Consider the following 21,161-nt stretch of genomic DNA (forward strand, 5'->3'; position numbering starts at 1 on the left):
CATCATCATCATCATATACATCGTCATCGTCATCGTCATCGTCATCGTCATCGACATCATCATCATCATCATCATCATCATCATCATCATCATCATCATCATCATCATCATCATCATCATCATCATCTTTATCTTCTTACTGCTGCTGTCGCTGCTGCTGTTCTTGTTATTTGTTGTGTTGGACATGTTGTTTTATTGTTGATTGTTTTTCACTTGACGTACATTCGAATCTCACCGTACCCGGTAGGTTCAGGATTGCACGCTTGGACGGGTACTTTAAGCATTAAATTCAAGGGTGGTCTGCAATATGGGGGGTTGGAGAAAGGGGTGGGCATTTGGCGCGCGTTTCGGGCCTTTCACAAGGAATGAACGAGGGGAATGAGACAACGAAGAGGGTATCATGGAGGAGAGGAGGAGAGGTTGTGCGAGAGAGAGCGAGTAGAAGGAGGAGGAAGAGGAGGAGGAAGAGGAGAAGGAAGAGGACACAGTGGTGAGTAAAGATGAAGCGGGAGTGAGGGGAGAAGGGAAGGATGAGGTGTTTATCATCGAATTGAGATTTTCTGATGATGCAAGTTGAAGCATCATGTGTGATCGAAGACGAAAGTGTGATGAGAAGAAAGCTGGAGATGGGATAGAAGGAAGAAAGCACAGACTTGCATGACGCTGGTCGGACACGATGGTAGGGAGTCTGCTCTTGTCCTCATAGCCATGAAAGCGATCGGAATGAGTGTAGATGTAGGAGATATTGAGACGAGGAAGACAAAGAGAAGGAGAGAATGAGGGAAGTGGCAGGAAAGGGGACAGGACAAGGGAAGATCGACGTCGTGAGACGTGTTGATTTCGTTGGACAACAGCAACTTATGGAGACTGTTTGGAAGAGTTGTTCAATATTTTTGTGGTGTTTGTAGAGCAGATGACACGTGGAGGAGGTGAATTCTGACAAGATATTATTCATCGGAGATGATCTGACTTCTGCTATGATAGTTGATGTGCATTGCAGGGGTGAATCATTGAGCTTGACCTACCTCGGGATGTTTGTTCTTGCTCGCATACGGTGAGCTGGGATCTGTTCTACTACACTCGTTTGAGTCATGGATTGCTTTGAGGGACGCCAAGCAGGTATGTTTCCTCTCATTGCAAGGACGAGCGCGGGCTCCACCTGATGATACTCCAAGTCCTTTAGTGATCGAAGACGCAGGCCAGTCACAGACGGAGGGGCTGAACAAAGACTTCGAAGATTTGCCCTCTTCCAGCAAGAAGAGCCAAACTAAATCAAATGAATCCTCTAGCTCTCGGCCTGAATTTTCCCCTGGTGATATTGTGGAAGCTCGGTGGACTGAACCGGCTGCAGATGGTACTAGATTCTCTGATGTCAAATTTCCCTCCCAGTAATGAGTTGTAGGATTGTATCACTACTACAGAGCAAAGATCTTGTCGTTCAGTAACGGGTGCTATGAAGTAAGATGAATTGTTTCAGACTTTATGGTTTGCTTATTACCATGTCTCAGATTCGATGGGAAGACCCGGATGGCTTCGACCCCGTGATTACATTGAGAGCGGCTCGTGTCAGGAGTATAGGATCTGGGAAGCCACAGAAACCACGTAGAAGAAGAACGACGTTCGAGTCCAATCGGTGACGTGTCTCAGTTTTGTTCTGCAAGGATGATTTTCCTTTTACAGATCGGAATCTCGAGTTCAGAACGCCATCTTCCTTCCCACGAAAAGCTCTTCCGGCAGAAAGGTCAACCGGATTCAGAAGTTTTCTTTCTCCGAAGCATACCAGAGCTCGTCGCTGCCACCAGTGATGAAGAAACCGAAGCCTATCGAGGAGGAGATAGCTGGCAAGTGGGTGGGCGAATCTCTTGGGTTCAACGGGTACAGGAAGTACTACCGATCAGTCGAGCTCGCTTCGAACGGGGAAATCATTGAATGCGGAAAATGTGTTGCGATGCGACCTCCTCAGTCGAGTCGAAGCAAGTGGGACGCCAGCAAGTACATGCGCCTGATGTTTCTTTCCCATCGAGTCATTTCGCTCTTGCAGGCCATGGATAGCTGCTGTCAAGGACCTCTTCGAAGACACATATGGGAACATGATGATGAATTGCGTATATACCTGCGTCTCACTTTCGATGTAGGATTGACCATTCTTAGGTCTGGTTTTATCGCCCTTACGACTGCAAAGGAGTTCAGTTGCCTGAGGATACATTAAGCACAGAAATATTCTTGAGTAAGTGGAATGGCACAACACAGCTAATTCTGCTGTTGTTCGAGTGCTGTTGATAACGTTGCAGGTGGTGTAGCGGATGAAAACAGCATTTTCTCCATCCAGGGCTCTTGTGAGGTTCGAGGCCCACAAGATTTTGAGCTTTATAAACAGAAGCAAGCTCTCAAGGTTTCAGAATCCGAAGGTGAATGGTCGACTTCTTGGAAACTTTGTCTTGATGCAGCTCTTGTTCAGAAATCGTTTCCGATAAAGAGCCTCTCGTGCTCCTGTGTCGACGGCGGTGAGTCAATGTGTAGAGTTGACGCCCAGCCACAGTCCTGATAATTTTCTTAACAGATTTGAAGAGGATTCCTTCGAAATTGTGGACATCAAAGATACGCAACGAGAGATTGAGAGGGCTGTGAATGGAGTTCATTACTTGCAGAAGTCAGTCATGCAGCACATCCGGAATTTCCAGCAGGAGTGGATTGAGATCTTGATGAAGAACCAGATCAACTCAAAGATTTCGCCAGAGATCCTTCAATTTTTGAAATCAAGGAATCCGGGGTTTGAGGCAACGTTGAATTTGGCATTTCACGAGCAAGTTCGCAAATCTCAAACTCGCAGTTTCTATGCGGAGGAGATTGTGTTCGAGGAGAGCGATGTTCATTTCCATGACAGGAACTATGCCGATGGTTTCGTTGGGTTCCCGAACCGCGAATTCTTCAATTCCAAGTTTCAAAAACTCCCGTCGCAAAGTCACAGAAAGGAGAATTATGACCGCTGCCAGAATGACTCAAGTTTCCAGAATGCAAAGAAGCGATCTTCAGACCAGATAATCGACACGACCCGCCTATCACACAAACTTAAGAAGGCCAGGCCATCAGAAGCAGAAGTTCTAGAGAACAAGCACGTCAGGACATTTCAAAGCGAAGGAGGTCACTCGGATGATACAACGGCTTCGCAGCAATCAACTCCGTTGATCGAATCTCGTCAAGATGGAAATACTCCAGACCAATTCCCGAGATGTGCGGACAGGAGTTTCGAGAACAACCACAACGAAGAGGTGAGGCATGCAAGTCGATACCACTGTTGAGCCCCGTGCAGGAGTTCGATGAAGCGAGCCAGAACGGGAGCTCGGACATGGATGCCGACTCTTCTTCAGATTCCGATGGGTGGTCGTCGAGCGACTGCTTGGAGACTGACAGGCGAGTGTTCCTGTCGGACATCAACCCTCACCTCTACACTCGTCCCAAGACTGTCAAGGGGGGAACGGAATGGTATCCCAAGTTGACGCCTGAGGAGGCCAAGACCAGGGCAGGATACCCTTGTTTGTGGGTCTGCGCCTACCCGATGTGCGGGCAAGCGTTTGCCAGTAGGCATTTCTGTAAAGCTCATCAGCTATCGGCGAAACACGGCAAGTGGGAGGGAGAAAATCCTGTGAGCGACTAGCGATGGTGGTTGCGTGTGTCTGAGATGCTCGACTGCAGATGATATCCAAGAGCGGCAAGCAGACAGCTATCGTAGTCGATTGCACCAGGAGCGGTGAGGTAACATTCGCTTCTCCCACCATAGAGAAGAAGATGAGGAAGGTAGACGAGCTCGATGCCCTTCGAGGCTCTCGAGATTGACACGTCATTGCCGTGCAGCTAGTCAAACAGATGTCCGGCAGCGAAGAGCCGCAGATTGACATGAACTTGCCGGTCCCTGGGAAAGTTTTGCACACGGGAGATCGTAAGTTCCTCTAAAGCTTCCGGTCGAGCTCTGACATGCGAGAAGGCTGCAAGGGATGGGGCTTGTTTGCTTGCAAGCACGTGCAGAAGGGAGAGTTCATAGGACACTACTCGGGAGTCGTGACAGACATCGGTTACGCCAAGCGCTACACGGGTCACTACACCTTCGGAGTGATCCATGGGCTGGCCATCGACGGGACGGCGGTAGGAGTGAGGACGAGGACGAGGAGAAAGAGGGGGGGGGGGTGTTGTGGGAGGGAGGATGTGTAGCTGGTCGGGTGACTTGAGGCACAGGGTGGCGCCTTGAGGTTCATCAATCACTGCATGGAGAATGAGGAGCCGACAGCTCGAGCTCTGATAGTGAATCACCACGGTAGGAAGTTGAAATGACCTTGTCCGGCCCCTTCTTTCCTTGGTTGATCCCTATCCCCCTCCATTCCTCCTTCCCTTCCATTCTCCCTCCCTCCCTCCCTCCCTCCCTTCCCTCTGCCCCTTCCCTCCCTCTGCCCTTCTCTACCCCTCTTTTCTTTTCTTCTATTTAGCATAGTAGATGCTTGACCTGACCTTGTGTGATCCTGCAGGTGTATGCCATGTAGCAGTGTATGCGGCACAAGAGATCCAGGTTGGAGAAGAGATAACGCTGCGGTATTTGGATGTCTCGGTAGGCAAAGAACGATCAAATCGTTGGCACCAACTCACTTCTTTGAGCAGGATGCTGAATTCTTTGCATCTCCTTGCGGATTGGACTAATTCGCTTGTTCCTCTTTCAGTTTTAATGTAAAGTAGCAGGTGAGCTAGTCCTTCACTGGTCCCTCGTCTTCGTTCCCTCCTCTTCCCCCTTCTTCATCTTCTCCTTCATCTTCTCTTTCATTTCCTCCTTCAACTTCGAGTATACTTCTACCACCTCCGCCACCTGGCCTCGTCACGTCACATGTCACAGCCCTCTCAGCAGACAGCTCGCTTACCGTTGCGATATCTCCGTCAAAGTGACAAGTTACATCGATCGTATCCAGGGCAAAGATGAACGACTGGCAAATCAGGAAGAAGTTGTCAACAAGGTTGGACCAGGGGAAGGGGAAGGGAAATAGGCAGGGGTAGAGAGAAAGGGGCAGTTGTAGGGGAAGGGATAGAGAGAAAGGTGTAGCGGCAGGGGCAGGGGCAGGGACAGGGGAGACTGACGTTGTCCGATCTTGAGCTCAAGTCTCCCTTCTTCCTCAAGTGAACTGGGTCGCCCTCAGCTCCGAACCTCCGAGTCTCTCCCCTCACCACTCCGAGGGTCATGCACGAGCACGTCCGAGATGGCCTGCTTGACCTGACCAGCATCGAGTCAGCTGGTCAGCAGCTGGTGATGCAGGGAGGAGCTGGACCTCTTCCTTGGTCTTGAAGAAGGTGAAAGATGGAAGAAACTTGTCTGTACGTCATAGGGTAAGTGGCAGCTGGGGGTCATGGTGAAGGAAGCAACCGATCTGACTCTCCGCCTCCTGCGAGAACTGAACGTTGAGCCTCGCGACCGGAGGCCTCTTGATCCACTGGCAGAGCAGGAGAGTCAAGACAGAGGAGGAGGAAGAAGTAGTGGAGCAGGAGCAGCAAGGAAGGTATGTAGAGATTGACAAAGAGGAGGGTCAAGGAAGCGCTAGAGGAGTTCAAGATCGAGAAACTGGATAAGAAAAGGGGAAGGGGGGAAGAAGAGGAGAAAGGGAAGGGAGAGATGGAAAAGAGGAGGAGAAAGAGGAGGGAGAAAGAGGAAGGAGGACGACGACGAGGACGACGTCGAGGAGGAGGAGGAGGAGGAGGAGGAGGAGGACGAGGACGAGGAGGACGAGGAAGATACCTCAGGAATCTTCACTTCCTCATCAGTCTCGTTGTCATAGTCGGGTATATACGGCTTGATGTCAAGGATGGGAGTTCCCTTGTAGACGTCAGCTGGATTATACCCCCACCCGTCCCTACCTGTATGATGTCAACCCCACTGAGGTGAAGCGTTCGCCCCTCCACCCGCTCCAGCTGCCTGCGGCCTCAGCAGCAGCCTAGCTGAAAGATGGGAGGCGGACCTTGCACAGAGACAGCCCAATGGGGTTGGGCCGATGGGGGGTGCGGGTGGCAAACAAGCCCTTCCTAGTGCCGTCGAGGCGAGGAGGATGAACGAGTGCCTTGATGGACTGGAGGTGCTTGTCATGTGCATGGCGAAGATGGAGGAGGCGGCAGCGAGGGGAGGGAAGCAGAGAGACAGACGAGCAGGGGAGGGGCAGGGTCAACAAAGTAGGGAGGAAGAGTCTAGAAGGTGAGCAGAGGATGGAGAGAAGGATGGGAGAGAGGAGAAAATCGCGAGAAACCTTGTTGCCATTGTCGTGAAAGAGAAAAAGTACCCACACCTGCAGGCAACTGATGAGAGACGTGCGGGGGAGGTGGAAGTCGAGGAAAAGGAGCAGCAAGAGAAGAGCGAGGAGCAGGAGAAGAGCGAGGAGCAGCAGCAGGAGGAGCATGAGACATGAGAAAACTCGGTCAGTCCAATGAGCGTGTGCTCCGGATTAGTTCCGAACAAAATCGTGATAGAGCTGCCAACATGTCAAGAAACCCCAACGACGGGAGGGCTCTGCGAACCCCTTGGACGTCTTAGCGACGTTCCCCTGCCGAGGAGTCCCGTTCTGCAGCAGAATCAACAACTCCTCTCCCCTCTCCCGTACCCTACTTCCCGTCTCCTCCCCATCCTTTCCCCCCCCACCCCCCCTTTCTCCTCCATTCTTCTCCTTCACTGTCCCCTCTCCTCTCCCCTCCCCTCCTATCCCCTCCTCTCCTCTACTCTCCTCTCCTCTCCAGTCTTCCCTCACCTTCTCAAGGAAGCACGACGACATATACCCGATTGGACGCAGACCGACGATTGGCTGACCTTCCCAGACGACTCCTCCTCCCTGGCACGAGAACAACTCAGTCCCCGCAAGGGCCCAACAGTCTACTCGCCTCCATGTCCGATGGGATCGAGACTGGTTTCGCTCTTGTGCCGAGGACCTGACAGGAATCAGAGGAGGAGGAGGGGAGGGAGGGAGCGGACTTCGGCGACAGCCAGGTCCTTGGGTCTTGCCTCTTTGCCGGCAAACCCGTAGCCTGGTGCTCGCATGTCAGGTGGGCAGCAGACGGGTCGGGGTGCTAACCGCTTGCCGTCAGGAGCTCCTTCCTGCTGCTGGAATTCTTCTCTCGCAATGACCTGGAAGGAAAGGAGGTGAAGGAAGGAGAGGAGATGAAGGAAGGAGAGGAGATGAAGGAGAGAGAGGAGGTGGTGGTGGAAGAGGAGATGAAGGAGCGGAGGTGAAAGAGGGAGAGGAGGTGAGGAGGGAGGGAGAGGAGATGAAGGTGGGAGAGGAGATGAAGGTGGGAGAGGAGAAAGAGGAGGAGGAGGAGGTGAAGAAGAGAGGAGGTGAGGAGGAAGAGGAGGTGAAGGAGCAGAGATGAAGGAGGGAGAAGAGAAAGAGGAGGAGGTGGTGGTGGAGGAGGTGGTGGAGGGAGAGGAGGTGGGGGAGGTGCAGGAGGAGGAAAACGAGGACCCTTACTTGTTCTCTGCTTTGAGGATCTCACACCAAGACGCGAGCTCCTTGACCTTCAACTTCGTCCTCAAATTAGCCCGGAGATCACTGATAAGCAGGGAAGCTACGTCACACCTCAAGGGCATCTATCCTCCTTTGTTCGCTAGACTTCGCTTCGTTCTTAACCTTGTAAACATCCCCGTCAATCAACTGCCCCCTACCACACAACTCACCTCCTCTTCATTGCTGTACAATTCATTCAGATCTCGTTTCCTGCATGATTTGCCCTCTACGCTCTGCAAACCGTTAGAGACGTTCCCAATCTCATTCATCCAACGGAGACTTCTACCATAAACAGCGAAGAGACTATCTTGTAGCATTTCCCTTCCGCTGCTGCCTCTACCATTGACCCTACGACATCATCAGGGCTCTATCAAGCCGATGTCGTTTGGCATAGACCGTCTTCGCGCAGCTCGACCACGTTGTCGTCTTCGTCAACCAGCAAAGCATGCGATCCTAACATGTTTCAGTTCCAATCACTTGGCTCTGACATCTTCGTGCTCATGCTCTCCTCCACTCCTGCTCGCATGCTCTCCTCTTTCTCTCTTCTCCTCCTCTCCTCCTCTCACCCAGCATCTCCTTCAGCTTCTTGTCGTCCTTCATCTTCACCACCGCATCTCCAATCTGAACCAGCATTGCGGCCACTCACTCAATTCATCCCCCTCTTCACCCCCCTCATGCCCGGGCCCCGCAGCTCCGGGACCCCGGCCCGGCCCCGGCCCAGGTCAGACAGGGCCCGGGCCGGCCGGGCCCGGCGGCCCGGTACTCCTTTACCATCTATTACTACAGCCACTGACGGATTTAGGCCACCAAGATGGGAGGGCTCACTTGTGGCTGACTGAGAGGCCACGGGTCATCATGTGGGGGGGTGATTTTTGCACAAGATGATAGGTAGGGGTTATTACCCCTACCCTCAAAAGGTAGAATTCTGGTTGCTCCACCCCACCTTTGCATCATAAGAAGGGGTACTATAGATCAGTGAACTCTTAAGTGAGAGCATAGGAAAATTGACGATAGGGTGGACCATGCAAACAGCGAGCGGAGTACCATGCGATCCTCCCGCCATGCCATGTTCCTGATGAAACGATTTACATCTCCTTACCCCTTCCACTCTCCTGCTTCCTCTGTCTCTGTCTCTGTCTCTGTCTCTGTCTCTGTCTCTGTCTCTGCCTACCTCCCCCTTTCTCCCTCCACATCCTCGACCTCCGTCTTACTCATGGCTCTCCTTACCTGCGGCAGTGCCCTCCTTCTCAATCACGGGTCGAACTTCATCCCTTTCCCGCTCCGGTCTCATGGTGCTGCTTCAACCTCTACACTTCCCTTAACATATTGTCATATTTGTTTCGCATCATGCTCCCCATTCCCGTCTCCCATCCTCTTCAGATAATGCTCCTGCTCCATAGCTCTCATCCTCCCGCTTCTTGCCTCTTACGAGTCTGTTTCGCCGTTCTGTTGTTGACATCTGGATGTTTTTTTCTTCAACCCCCCCCGCCTCGATGATTACTTCAACAATTTCACACACTTTAATTGAGCCTTTTCTCATACTAGCATTTTCAATGGCTCAAACTTGTGCGGTGATCGTGACTTCCTGACATGTTGTTCCTGTACAGATCTCATACTCGTACTTTCTGAAGTCATACAGATCAAACCTGATCTCATCTTGATCTCGATGCCGATGGTCACCCTTCACTCGAAACGTCTCCATGGGTCAACATAGAAAGCTGACGCGCATTTCTTCACCTGCGATCGGATGGCGCGATGGAGGTTATGAACTCGCCTTGCAAGGCTTCAACAGGGTTGAGGCCCCGTGCAGCTTGCGTACCTGGTGACTCGTATTCAAGTTCAGCTAGCACTGTCTGTGCGGCCCATAAGGAGATCTTCTATTCGAGCAATCCCACTGGAACGCTTCACTCAGGGGAGAGGTCTGATTACCCTCTAGATGTACATCTTCAAGGCGCCAGTGCTGCGGAACAAAACTTCTGCGTAAGACCAGAATGCAGGAAAGATCCCTTGGAATCATGCAACCCTGGCGTGATGGAAGACGGCGCCTCCAACAAGTGCAAAAGTCTCATTCATGACACATCGGGCATGCTGCCTCCTTGCACTAGGAGTGAGATTTATGATGCGTTCAGGAAGCACCAGGGGTTGGACGGAAAGGTCAGCCCTTGCCGACTTCTCAAGATCTCGGCCGAGGTTGGCCTGGATCAGCGGAGAGTTCTCCGTCTGCTATGCAAGGAATGGTCAATGGACTTGGAGACCTTCATGATGGTGCTTCAAGATGGAGAGGAGCAGGGAGAAATGAACGGGAGCAGGTTGAAGGATACTGCAAGCGATGAGCTTCAAGGGATACTGTACTCGCCGATTGACAGAAAGCAGCTCCGAAAGACCTTGCAGCACTGCAGAGTGGAATACCAGGAAGCTCTCGCCAACATGAAGGAGAGTGATGCACATCTCATTGCCATGCGCATGCTCCCGAGCATCGTCGATGATATCATGCTGCTGCGAGAGGAGGTTGGAGTCTATCCGGGTGTGAAGAAGGGCTTTGAACAAGCTTGCACACGCAGCGATGTTGTTGGAAATAGCACAGAATCTCCTCGGGGTAACAATCTGCAGGAGCATGAAGAGCCAGGAAGGGGAAGCATGGATGAGTTTCAAAGCGAGGGTCAGGTATCAAGGCACAACGGGCTGCCCACGACTCCGACCAGCCCCGGCGATGCGGATGAGTCGATGGAGCACGGCTCGTCGTCCAGCGATGACAGTGAGGCGGACATGTCAGGGATCGACTTCTCCCGGAGAGAATCGTCCTTCAGTCATGGCTTCACTGACTACGACCAGGAGGAGGTGGGTTGTAGCTCCGACGGCAAGCAGGTCGGCAGACTGACCGTGGCTCTGCTCTGCGTCGCTGATACAGTAAGGACTTACAGGGCCCAGAGGCGTCGGATGAGACGAGGATGCTTCTTGGTGAGTTTCTCAGGCTTCCAGTGACTGGAGAACTGAGCTTCCCTTTGCGCAGATCAAATCAAGAGAGAGGCGGAAGAAAGTCTGCGAGCCTACAGGGCAGCCATCGCACGGACATCACAAGGAATCTGACATGAGTCAAGTTGGAATGGATCGGCCGACCAGCGCACCCGTGCCAGCAGCGCATTGTGATCCTTTGGGCCGCCGAGGCTCCAACTCACTCTGACCGACCCGGCGTCCGACCCGGCGCTCGCGGCAGTCGGAGGGCTGATGAAGTATGCGTTCTGAGGGTGGCTGGTATAAAGCGGTAGTTCCATATCCTCCGAAAGTACTTCGAAATCATCTTACTACTTTCAAATGGTAACAATGGAGTTTTGTATAAACAAATCGGACTCCGAGGCGGACGGTAAACGGGACTGGCGGGCTCGCCTCAGAGCGTTGGACAAAAATACTGATTCCCGCGGCCCGTCACCTCAGGATGGAGGAGCTAGAGGAGGGTCCATGATCACTCTGGTATCTATTTAGACCCCCTCCCTCTCGCTGATGTTTCATCCGTTGATATCACTCGAGCTCACCCACTGTAGAGGAAAGTGGTTAAGAAGCTCCGTACTCATGTCTTTGAAAACCTGAAGATACCCTACTTTTCTTCCTCGTGAAACCTTTAGAAATCTGAGCATGTAGGGATTGGCCATGGTTTCATCTGGGTCATTACAGATGCAGGTTCGTTGAGTCGATGGACTGCAAACTGAGAGGGGACAGGATGGTCCATTGAGCGATTGGGTCGAATGGCTTACAATGACGAAGAAACATGTGAGTTGATCATGTGGAAGAAGAGAATGGGACGTTTGCAGGGGATTTTCTCGCCAGGTGGACATCTCAGTCTTGAGCGAGGGATGTTCGGAGAACCAAGCCGCGAGGAAAGGAAGCCATCACCGCATCGTGACTTGCTGATATGTTATTCCTGTGTCTCATTCATGACACATCGGGCATGCTGTTTGAGGGAAAGGTCAGCCCTTGCCGACTTCTCAAGATCTCGGCCGAGGTTGGCCTGGATCAGCGGAGAGTTCTCCGTCTGCTATGCAAGGAATGGTCAATGGACTTGGAGACCTTCATGGTGGTGCTTCAAGATGGAGAGGAGCAGGGAGAAATGAACGGGAGCAGGTTGAAGGATACTGCAAGCGATGAGCTTCAAGGGATACTGTACTCGCCGATTGACAGAAAGCAGCTCCGAAAGACCTTGCAGCACTGCAGAGTGTCATACCAGGAAGCTCTCGCCAACATGAAGGAGAGTGATGCACATCTCATTGCCATGCGCATGCTCCCGAGCATCGTCGATGATATCATGCTGCTGCGAGAGGAGGTTGGAGTCTATCCGGGTGTGAAGAAGGGCTTTCAACAAGCTTGCACACGCAGCGATGTTGTTGGAAATAGCACAGAATCTCCTCGGGGTAACAATCTGCAGGAGCATGAAGAGCCAGGAAGGGGAAGCATGGATGAGTTTCAAAGCGAGGGTCAGGTATCAAGGCACAACGGGCTGCCCACGACTCCGACCAGCCCCGGCGATGCGGATGAGTCGATGGAGCACGGCTCGTCGTCCAGCGATGACAGTGAGGCGGACATGTCAGGGATCGACTTCTCCCGGAGAGAATCGTCCTTCAGTCATGGCTTCACTGACTACGACCAGGAGGAGGTGGGTTGTAGCTCCGACGGCAAGCAGGTCGGCAGACTGACCGTGGCTCTGCTCTGCGTCGCTGATACAGTAAGGACTTACAGGGCCCAGAGGCGTCGGATGAGACGAGGATGCTTCTTGGTGAGTTTCTCAGGCTTCCAGTGACTGGAGAACTGAGCTTCCCTTTGCGCAGATCAAATCAAGAGAGAGGCGGAAGAAAGTCTGCGAGCCTACAGGGCAGCCATCGCACGGACATCACAAGGAATCTGACATGAGTCAAGTTGGAATGGATCGGGCCGACCAGCGCACCCGTGCCAGCAGCGCATTGTGATCCTTTGGGCCGCCGAGGCTCCAACTCACTCTGACCGACCCGGCGTCCGACCCGGCGCTCGCGGCAGTCGGAGGGCTGATGAAGTATGCGTTCTGAGGGTGGCTGGTATAAAGCGGTAGTTCCATATCCTCCGAAAGTACTTCGAAATCATCTTACTACTTTCAAATGGTAACAATGGAGTTTTGTATAAACAAATCGGACTCCGAGGCGGACGGTAAACGGGACTGGCGGGCTCGCCTCAGAGCGTTGGACAAAAATACTGATTCCCGCGGCCCGTCACCTCAGGATGGAGGAGCTAGAGGAGGGTCCATGATCACTCTGGTATCTATTTAGACCCCCTCCCTCTCGCTGATGTTTCATCCGTTGATATCACTCGAGCTCACCCACTGTAGAGGAAAGTGGTTAAGAAGCTCCGTACTCATGTCTTTGAAAACCTGAAGATACCCTACTTTTCTTCCTCGTGAAACCTTTAGAAATCTGAGCATGTAGGGATTGGCCATGGTTTCATCTGGGTCATTACAGATGCAGGTTCGTTGAGTCGATGGACTGCAAACTGAGAGGGGACAGGATGGTCCATTGAGCGATTGGGTCGAATGGCTTACAATGACGAAGAAACATGTGAGTTGATCATGTGGAAGAAGAGAATGGGACGTTTGCAGGGGATTTTCTCGCCAGGTGGACATCTCAGTCTTGAGCGAGGGATGTTCGGAGAACCAAGCCGCGAGGAAAGGAAGCCATCACCGCATCGTGACTTGCTGATATGTTATTCCTGTGTCTCATTCATGACACATCGGGCATGCTGTTTGAGGGAAAGGTCAGCCCTTGCCGACTTCTCAAGATCTCGGCCGAGGTTGGCCTGGATCAGCGGAGAGCTCTCCGTCTGCTATGCAAGGAATGGTCAATGGACTTGGAGACCTTCATGGTGGTGCTTCAAGATGGAGAGGAGCAGGGAGAAATGAACGGGAGCAGGTTGAAGGATACTGCAAGCGATGAGCTTCAAGGGATACTGTACTCGCCGATTGACAGAAAGCAGCTCCGAAAGACCTTGCAGCACTGCAGAGTGGAATACCAGGAAGCTCTCGCCAACATGAAGGAGAGTGATGCACATCTCATTGCCATGCGCATGCTCCCGAGCATCGTCGATGATATCATGCTGCTGCGAGAGGAGGTTGGAGTCTATCCGGGTGTGAAGAAGGGCTTTCAACAAGCTTGCACACGCAGCGATGTTGTTGGAAATAGCACAGAATCTCCGCTCGTCGTCCAGCGATGACAGTGAGGCGGACATGCCAGGGATCGACTTCTCCAGGAGAGAATCGTCCTTCAGTCATGGCTTGACTGACTACGACCAGGAGGAGGTGGGTTGTAGCTCCGACTGCAAGCAGGTCGGCAGACTGACTGCGGCTCTGCTCTGCATCGCTGATACAGTAAGGAGATGCTTCTTGGTGAGCTTCTTCTCCCAATGACTGGAGCACTGAGCTTCCCTTTGCGCAGAGCAAATCAAGAGAGAGGCGGAAGAAAGTCTGCGAGCCTACAGGGTAGCCATCGCACGGACATCACAAGGAATCTGACAGCCGCGTACTCAAAGTTAAGTCAAAAATCCCACACGGCGAGAACTTCGGAAGAGAAAAGACAGCGAGAACCAAACCCTAACCTGCCAACTGCTGTCCCCCAAACTTTACTGATACCTTCACTTTTAAACTGCAGTGCGCGCAGGACCATTCAGTCCGCCGCGCCATGCCAGCGATGTCTTACCATATCTGACTCCGAGGCGGACGGTGACCGGGGCTGGATTTGAAGTTGCCAGAATCAGTCGGATGGGAGGGGTGCGAGAGTGAAGCTGTGGATACAACCGCAACTGTCCTCAGGAGGGAGGAGCTCTCCAAGACAAAGAGGAGGGTCCATGATCACTCTGGTATCTATTTAGACCCCCTCCCTCTCGCTGATGATTTCATCCGTTGATATCACTCGAGCTCACCCACTGTAGAGGAAAGTGGTTAAGAAGCTCCGTACTCATGTCTTTGAAAACCTGAAGATACCCTACTTTTCTTCCTCGTGAAACCTTTAGAAATCTGAGCATGGAGATCAAGTTGTTATGCAACCTCAGGTCAGGATATAGGAATGCGCCATGGCTTCATCTGGGTCATTGCAGATGCAGGTTCGTTGAGTCGATGGACTGCAAACTGAGAGTAGACAGGATGGTCCATTGAGCGATTGGGTCGAATGGCTTACCATGATGCGAGGGATGTTCGGAGAACCAAGCCGCGCGGAAAGGAAGCCATCACCGCATCGTGACTTGCTGATATGTTATTCCTGTGTCTCACTCATGACACATCGGGCATGCTGTTTGAGGGAAAGGTCAGCCCTTGCCGACTTCTCAAGATCTCGGCCGAGGTTGGCCTGGATCAGCGGAGAGTTCTCCGTCTGCTATGCAAGGAATGGTCAATGGACTTGGAGACCTTCATGATGGTACTTCAAGATGGAGAGGAGCAGGGAGAAATGAACGGGAGCAGGTTGAAGGATACTGCAAGCGATGAGCTTCAAGGGATACTGTACTCGCCGATTGACAGAAAGCAGCTCCGAAAGACCTTGCAGCACTGCAGAGTGGAATACCAGGAAGCTCTCGCCAACATGAAGGAGAGTGATGCACATCTCATTGCCATGCGCATGCTCCCGAGCATCGTCGATGATATCATGCTGCTGCGAGAGGAGGTTGGAGTCTATCCGGGTGTGAAGAAGGGCTTTCAACAAGCTTGCAGACGCAGCGATGTTGTTGGAAATAGCACAGCATCTCCGCTCGTCGACCAGCGATGACAGTGAGGCGGACATGTCAGGGATCGACTTCTCCAGGAGAGAATCGTCCTTCAGTCATGGCTTCACTGACTACGACCAGGAGGATGTTACGTGGGTTGTAGCTCCGACGGCAAGCAGGTCGGCAGACTGACCATGGCACTGCTATGCATCGCTGATACAGTAAGGACTTACAGGGCCCAGAGGCGTCGGACCAGACGAGGATGCTTCTTGGTGAGCTTCTTCTCCCAATGACTGGAGCACTGAGCTTCCCTTTGCGCAGATCAAATCAAGAGAGAGGCGGAAGAAAGTCTGCGAGCCTACAGGGCAGCCATCGCACGGACATCACAAGGAATCTGACATGAGTCAAGTTGTAATGGATCGGCCGACCGGCGCTCCCCGGCGTGCCAGCAGTGCATCGTGATCCTCCTGCCGAGGCTCCAACTCACTCTGACCGACCGTCCGACCCTTTGCATACAAAAAATATTTTTTTTGAGTCATCTAGAAAAAGAGGTCACCTCAGAGCGTCGGACAAAAATACCAATTGCCGCGGCCCGTCCTGACAGGAGGGAGGAGCCGTACTTTTCTTCCTCGTGAAACCTTTAGAAATCTGAGCATGAAGATCAAGTTGTTATGCAACCTCAGGTCAGGATATAGCGATTCGCCATCATGGCATGGTTTCATCTGGATTATTACAGATGCAGGTTCGTTGAGTCGATGGACTGCAAACTGAGAGGGGACAGGATGGTCCATTGAGCAATTGGGTCGAATGGCTTACCATGACGAAGAAACATGTGAGTTGATGATGTGGAAGAAGAGAATGGGACGTTTGCAGGGGATTTTCTCGCCAGGCCCTGTTGGATTGCAGGCTGATTGAAGAGCTCTGAAGAAGTAGAGAGTCTGGACCACGTGAAAGCAAATAGGAGACGTGCGAGCAATCTTACTCATGTCTGATTGACCTCAGAGTGCGTGAAGTGACTGCTGCAGTTTTACTTCAGCTCCGTGAGGGGATGGCAGCCACCTGACAAGAAGCCTGAAAGGAGTCAAGTGAGCGCCTTGGAATAGAGTGCACGAGCTGATGTCGGACGAGGCTGATGCGCTTGCTAAGCCCAGCGGCAGAGGAGGCGCAGGAGAAGAGAAAGGGAGACGCAACAAGACTCAAATGAGGTGTGGGTAAGAGAGGTCAAGCAAGTGAATCTATTACACGGCAGTTGATGCTCATTTCTTATCCTTACACCTCCTCTCCTCGCCTCGCTCTCGAGGCGCTTGGGAGGGCCGCGGCTGCAAGCCCAGCTCTCCCCCTCAGCTGCAAGTAGATCAGCTCATCGACCTTGTCTTCTCTCTTGAGCTTCGGGAGCTTGACTGCGGCTTACGCAGTCCTCCTTCTCGGACTCTGTTGCGACTGGCACCCGCGAACGCAGCTTGATGACGCTTCTCAGCTTCATCTCTGCTCTCTCCTTCAGCTCTCTCTACATCTCGTCCTCGTCTGTCGATCTCAGGTAGTCTTCTATCCAATCTGGACATATCCACGCCTCCTCGCACACCCCGTCCGCCCCAGTCGAAGGGTGAAGAGCCGATGCAGCGGACACCGGGGGTTCGGTAAAGGTGCTCGAGCCGCTGGGTCCGGGGGAGCCTTCCTGTGCGAGGAGACGTTCAATCTCCCAGGCGCCAACCTCAGACACAGCGGAGGGATGGGGCTCCCCTTCCTCGAGCTTCTCTTCCTCCGACCTGGTATCGTCTGCTGGATCTGCCCCCTCCTGCTCTGCCGGCGGCTCCTGCGCATCATCAGTGTCGGCACCTGCTTGCCCCGGCCAGCGAGTGATGCCGATCCTCCTGCAGGCATACTTGAGGCTCGAGAGAGAGATGCCCTGACAGCAGGAGGGAGAGGTCAGATAGGGGGATGCAGACAAGAGTAGAGGTCAGGCGTACCAGATGCTGGGCGGCATCACGCTGCTTGAGGTTGAAGAGAGGCTGCAGGATGGCGGGGGAGAGGCGGATCTGAGTGCTGGGCAAGGGAGGAGGGTCGGGAAGGTCCCGTCTAGGGCGAGGAGCGACGAAGACGGAAGGGCGATCGGGGAGCATTTTACTATTCCAGCAAGGGGGATGAAGGAGGGGGGAAAGGAGGGGGGAAAGGACGGGTAGTGGGGAAGGAGAGGAAGAATAGCTCCTCGGAGTCCCTTCCACCATTCACGGACCCCTCCTTTCCTGGGACTGGATGGGGGGTTTCAAAAAAGGGTTATAGAAATGGAGGGGTGATTTGATGGGGCTTGGACGGGGTCCTCCGATCGCGTAACTTAATATCTTTTAAAACCGTTGAACCAAGGGTTTGCATATTGACTGATATCTTTACTTATCAGGTTGACAGGTTGGAGCCGAGGCGAGCCCGTCGGTGTCGGTGTGGTTGACTCGCAATAAAAATGCTGGGGCGACCAGAGTTGGACTGGAGGAGCTCATGAGGAGCGGGTGGAAGGAGGAGAAGGGAGGCGAAGGATGAAAGAGGACAAAGAGCATGAAGACTGCAGAATCAGGAGAAAGATAAGGAGAAGAGAGCCATGGGGAGAGATACAGGAGCAGTGAGCGTCTGGAGAGGAGAAGGTGACTGGAATAGCTGAATAGCCTAGAGGAGATCATCTTCTCAAGGTGGACCCAGGCGAATCGCATACTTTCAAGCTTAGGTTGAGATTTAACAGTAGGAGAGTATCCTGTTGCACGCACGCATATATTGCTGTCAGTGCTCGCATGCTAAATATCGCTCCGTTAACACAACCTCCACCAGCCCTAGATAAGTCATTGATTATGTATCCCCGACGACCGAGTACCTCAGGCGTCTACCAGCCTGCCAGCAACAAGAAGCCTTTTCGCGATGCTCTCAGACCCCGGACAACTCGTCCTCGCTTGCCTGGCTCCTGGTCAGCAGCTGTCAAGGATGCGGCTGGTCGTCTACCCAACAGACCTGCATCGTCCTCAAGCTTTGCCAGCATGCAGAGCACGCGCCCATCAACTCGCAGCGGACTGATGCTGGAGCTGTGGGATGAGTTCGAAGAGCAAGTACTAGGGACCGTATCACATGCTAGAGCCAACAGGCTTCACACGGTAGAGGATGTCAAGGTGGTCATCGAGGGTGACGGTGGCGACTCTAGTGAAGAGGAAGGAGAGCATTGGTGGGAGGAGGACGTGGAAGCTTGCTGTGAAGGCCTGAGAGCAGAACGTCAAAGTTTGAAGACGAGCAGTCATGTGTTTGCAAGGGTGCGTCTCCGGTGGATCACCATCCCTTTCAAGAATGTAAGAACACTGAAGGGCTGGATGCAAATGACGGAGTTGCAGGCAGACTTTGTGTGGGATGCTGACAGGCTGCTGGACTGGAGCTCGTTGAAGAAGCTCGACCTCACCCACATGATCGTGCATGGATACAAGGAGACAGCTGCATCCAGGTTATCAGAAGGCGCTGCGTGACTAGTTTCTGAAGTGACGTTGGGGGAGCAGAGGATGGTTGGGTTTGAACGTTTTTCAGTGCGGGGCAGGAGCAACAGGCGAGGAGGACGTTTGTGTCTGTCATCCGTACTCGTCAAGATTGTTTGAGGAGATGCTACAAGATGAGGTGAGCACTGATCTGCTGACAACGATGTATACCACATGCTGATCGTGGGGAGTAGGAAAGTTTACGATCTATCATGAGTCAAGAGGACGCAGCGGGGCCGGGCAAGCGATCGTTGCAAGAGTGCCTGGAGCGGTTGTCGGGGATTGCAGACAGGCTGCTGGACACGTGCATAGAGCTGGCCCTGAGTGGAAAACGACTCAGCGAGGCGTTTGACCTGTGTAAGTTTGACGTGAGTCGTCTATCTGTATGTCACGGCCTAGCCTCTCGGCTAGTAGCCTCTGTCGTCGTGTCTGTGCATGTCGGTCTGCCGTGGAGGCGTGTGAGCTCGCCTCAGGTGTCTTGACATGCGTGAAGCTCTCCTGCAACCTCGCCAGCTGGAGGCAGAGGCTCCTCAACGCCCACAAGTCGCTCGTGCTGGACGAGATGACCCGACCTCTCCGCCTGGTCGACATGGGCCACCTGTCCCCCAGCAGCGTCTACTCGATCGCCGTCTTCTATTGCCTGTCATGCTTCTACTCGAGGGAGGGAGACTTCTTCAGAGCGCACGTGTAGGAGGAGCAGGGAGGACGGGGCTGGCGGGGAGGTGACGAGGAACGACAGGGCGACGGATCGATGCATACTGGCATGCAGAGAGTCGAGCGACGACAACGGGTTGGAGGACATGAAGCTGGTGAGGAGGGCAGGAGAGGAGGAGAGAGGAGGAGGATGTGACTGGGAGGGGTGGGAGACAGCTTAGGCTGCACATGTCGTGGGTGTGGAAGGATCAGAAGGCGACGTACATGCTGAAGGAGGGGCGAGGGCTGCTTGGGCTGAAGGGAAGTCAGGAGAGTGTCAAGGCAGCAGGCAAGTAGGGGAGAGGGGCGTGGCGTCCGGGGCTGATATGAGAGAGTGATGACAGAAAGCACCATGTTGTTGCTGAGAAGGAATCGTCACAGCAGGAGGGTTTGGTTTCTTGACGAGGAGGATTTGAGCTGGAGGATACTTCATGCCCGCTGGTTGTGCTGCCTGAGCTTCCTGTTCATAGGTTTGGCAAGTGGCAGGGAGGGAGGAGAGCTGAGAAAGTGAATGAGCAGGATCGTACCAAGAGGCGTTGAGAGTCAGTTTGCAGGCTCTTCTTGATGTGTCGCGGTATGTGAGGTCTTATTCTCTTGGCCGTTTCTCTTCCCTCCCTCCCTCCCTCCCTCCCTCCCTCCCTCCCTCCCTCCCTCCCTCCCTCCCTCCTCCATGATCCTTGCCCTCACACTTGCTTCATCTTCCTTGCCTATCTGACTGTCGTTCAATGCTTCCCCTTGATTATCGTGTTGATCTCCTGGAGCAGCAGGTGCAGCAAGTCAACGGCAAAGGACGAGGAGCTTGTAGAAAATCTCATCCTCCTCCAGGCCCTCAGCAGAGCTTGTCTGGACGAGGAGATGGAGGGATGGGCAATCGGTAGGAAACCACAAGGACTGAAAAGGAAGCCGCACACACAGATAGGACGAGGAGAGCGAGATTGGATGGGGGAACCAACGGAATGGAAGCGAGAAAGGGGTTTACATGCTCAGATTACGAAGGAACGTAAGAAGATGAGAGATAGAGAAGGGAGGAGGGGGAGGAAAAAGATGGTAGTGGAAATGGAAATCAACGGAGCGGAACAGGAGGGAAGGGAAGGGGAAAGAAGGAGAGGGGAGGGAATGCAGTAGAAGAGAAAGGAAGGGTTGGAGGGAAACGAGTGGTAAAGGTAGGGAGTATGAGAACTGAGCAGAGAAGAAGAAAAGACTTCAAGAAAATGACTATATGGCGACTTTCCAGATCGTGTGGACGACTTGCGGCAACTGATCACGAGCGAGAAATCGTGCGATTTCAGCCTGCGCAGGCAGGGTACTTCGTCGTTCTCGTCAGAAGAGGAAGAGGGCAGGAGGGCTGAGAGCTTTTCTTCCAACCACATGACGCAGCTGCTGAGGCATGTCTCCCCCCGCCCCTCCCCTCTCCCTCTCCCTCTCCCTCTCCCTCTCCCTCTCCCTCTCCCTCTCCCTCTCCCTCTCCCTCTCCCCCTTCACCTTCCCTTCCCTTCCCCTCTTCAATCTCCTCCTCCTGCATCTTCCTAAACTTGAGCTCTCTTTACCCACCCTGCTGCATACACCCTTCTTCCTTGATCCTACACTCGTGCTGGTTCAGCGGTTCCCAGCAGCGATCCTCTCCCTCCCTCTTGCCCTCCCTCTCCTTTCTCTCTCGATCCGTTGTTTGCTTCTCCTTTCCTTCTCCTCCCTCTCTCCCTCTTTTCTCTCTCCCTCCCTTTCCCCCTCCCTCTCTTCCTTTCGCCCTCTC

General features: G+C 53.2%; 8 protein-coding genes across 8 annotated transcripts; 5 read left to right on the forward strand and 3 right to left on the reverse strand.

Annotated features, from left to right (window-relative positions):
• Positions 1-1,499: 1,499 nt before the first annotated feature.
• Positions 1,500-4,686, forward strand: GUITHDRAFT_116344 (hypothetical protein; the record flags this gene model as incomplete). Its single annotated transcript, XM_005824459.1, has 14 exons — positions 1,500-1,633; positions 1,681-1,992; positions 2,042-2,105; positions 2,152-2,227; positions 2,292-2,408; positions 2,459-2,504; positions 2,561-3,269; positions 3,311-3,643; positions 3,694-3,795; positions 3,853-3,937; positions 3,983-4,140; positions 4,231-4,309; positions 4,518-4,597; positions 4,648-4,686. The coding sequence occupies 14 exons, from the start codon at positions 1,500-1,502 to the stop codon at positions 4,684-4,686; spliced, it is 2,334 nt and encodes a 777-aa protein (XP_005824516.1).
• Positions 4,687-4,738: 52 nt separating this feature from the next.
• On the reverse strand, positions 4,739-6,419 carry GUITHDRAFT_144958 (hypothetical protein; the record flags this gene model as incomplete). The annotated part of the gene is made up of 9 exons (XM_005824460.1): positions 4,739-4,849; positions 4,902-4,964; positions 5,183-5,248; positions 5,304-5,347; positions 5,408-5,465; positions 5,768-5,845; positions 5,887-5,940; positions 5,988-6,095; positions 6,270-6,419. The coding sequence occupies 9 exons, from the start codon at positions 6,417-6,419 to the stop codon at positions 4,739-4,741; spliced, it is 732 nt and encodes a 243-aa protein (XP_005824517.1).
• A 3,693-nt stretch (positions 6,420-10,112) lies between these two features.
• GUITHDRAFT_154958 (hypothetical protein) lies at positions 10,113-12,669 on the forward strand (the record flags this gene model as incomplete). The annotated part of the gene is made up of 3 exons (XM_005824461.1): positions 10,113-10,370; positions 10,426-10,475; positions 12,335-12,669. Coding segments are annotated over exons 1-2 (176 nt in total), but the record flags the coding sequence as incomplete, so codon positions are not given.
• Positions 12,670-13,268: 599 nt separating this feature from the next.
• On the forward strand, positions 13,269-14,011 carry GUITHDRAFT_116348 (hypothetical protein; the record flags this gene model as incomplete). The annotated part of the gene is made up of 3 exons (XM_005824462.1): positions 13,269-13,656; positions 13,694-13,914; positions 13,964-14,011. 3 exons carry the CDS (start codon positions 13,269-13,271, stop codon positions 14,009-14,011), a joined length of 657 nt encoding a protein of 218 aa, XP_005824519.1.
• A 798-nt stretch (positions 14,012-14,809) lies between these two features.
• GUITHDRAFT_116349 (hypothetical protein) lies at positions 14,810-15,619 on the forward strand (the record flags this gene model as incomplete). Its single annotated transcript, XM_005824463.1, has 4 exons — positions 14,810-15,197; positions 15,253-15,400; positions 15,444-15,493; positions 15,543-15,619. The coding sequence occupies 4 exons, from the start codon at positions 14,810-14,812 to the stop codon at positions 15,617-15,619; spliced, it is 663 nt and encodes a 220-aa protein (XP_005824520.1).
• Positions 15,620-15,657: 38 nt separating this feature from the next.
• GUITHDRAFT_154959 (hypothetical protein) lies at positions 15,658-16,386 on the reverse strand. Its single transcript, XM_005824464.1, has one exon. It carries the CDS (start codon positions 16,205-16,207, stop codon positions 16,034-16,036), a length of 174 nt encoding a protein of 57 aa, XP_005824521.1. The 5' UTR covers positions 16,208-16,386; the 3' UTR covers positions 15,658-16,033.
• A 342-nt stretch (positions 16,387-16,728) lies between these two features.
• GUITHDRAFT_116350 (hypothetical protein) lies at positions 16,729-17,341 on the reverse strand (the record flags this gene model as incomplete). Its single annotated transcript, XM_005824465.1, has 2 exons — positions 16,729-17,127; positions 17,189-17,341. The coding sequence occupies 2 exons, from the start codon at positions 17,339-17,341 to the stop codon at positions 16,729-16,731; spliced, it is 552 nt and encodes a 183-aa protein (XP_005824522.1).
• Positions 17,342-18,055: 714 nt separating this feature from the next.
• GUITHDRAFT_116351 (hypothetical protein) lies at positions 18,056-19,708 on the forward strand (the record flags this gene model as incomplete). The annotated part of the gene is made up of 7 exons (XM_005824466.1): positions 18,056-18,541; positions 18,584-18,690; positions 18,743-18,857; positions 18,913-19,075; positions 19,192-19,405; positions 19,458-19,527; positions 19,619-19,708. The coding sequence occupies 7 exons, from the start codon at positions 18,056-18,058 to the stop codon at positions 19,706-19,708; spliced, it is 1,245 nt and encodes a 414-aa protein (XP_005824523.1).
• Positions 19,709-21,161: the final 1,453 nt, after the last annotated feature.

This window comes from Guillardia theta (assembly GCF_000315625.1).
Source record: "Guillardia theta CCMP2712 unplaced genomic scaffold GUITHscaffold_94, whole genome shotgun sequence".
In the NCBI taxonomy this organism is placed as follows: Eukaryota; class Cryptophyceae; order Pyrenomonadales; family Geminigeraceae; genus Guillardia; species Guillardia theta.

Bases quoted from the DNA above. Each gene is read 5' to 3' on its own strand.
- GUITHDRAFT_154959 (XM_005824464.1), bottom strand. From the start codon at position 16,207: ATGAGTAAGATTGCTCGCACGTCTCCTATTTGCTTTCACGTGGTCCAG.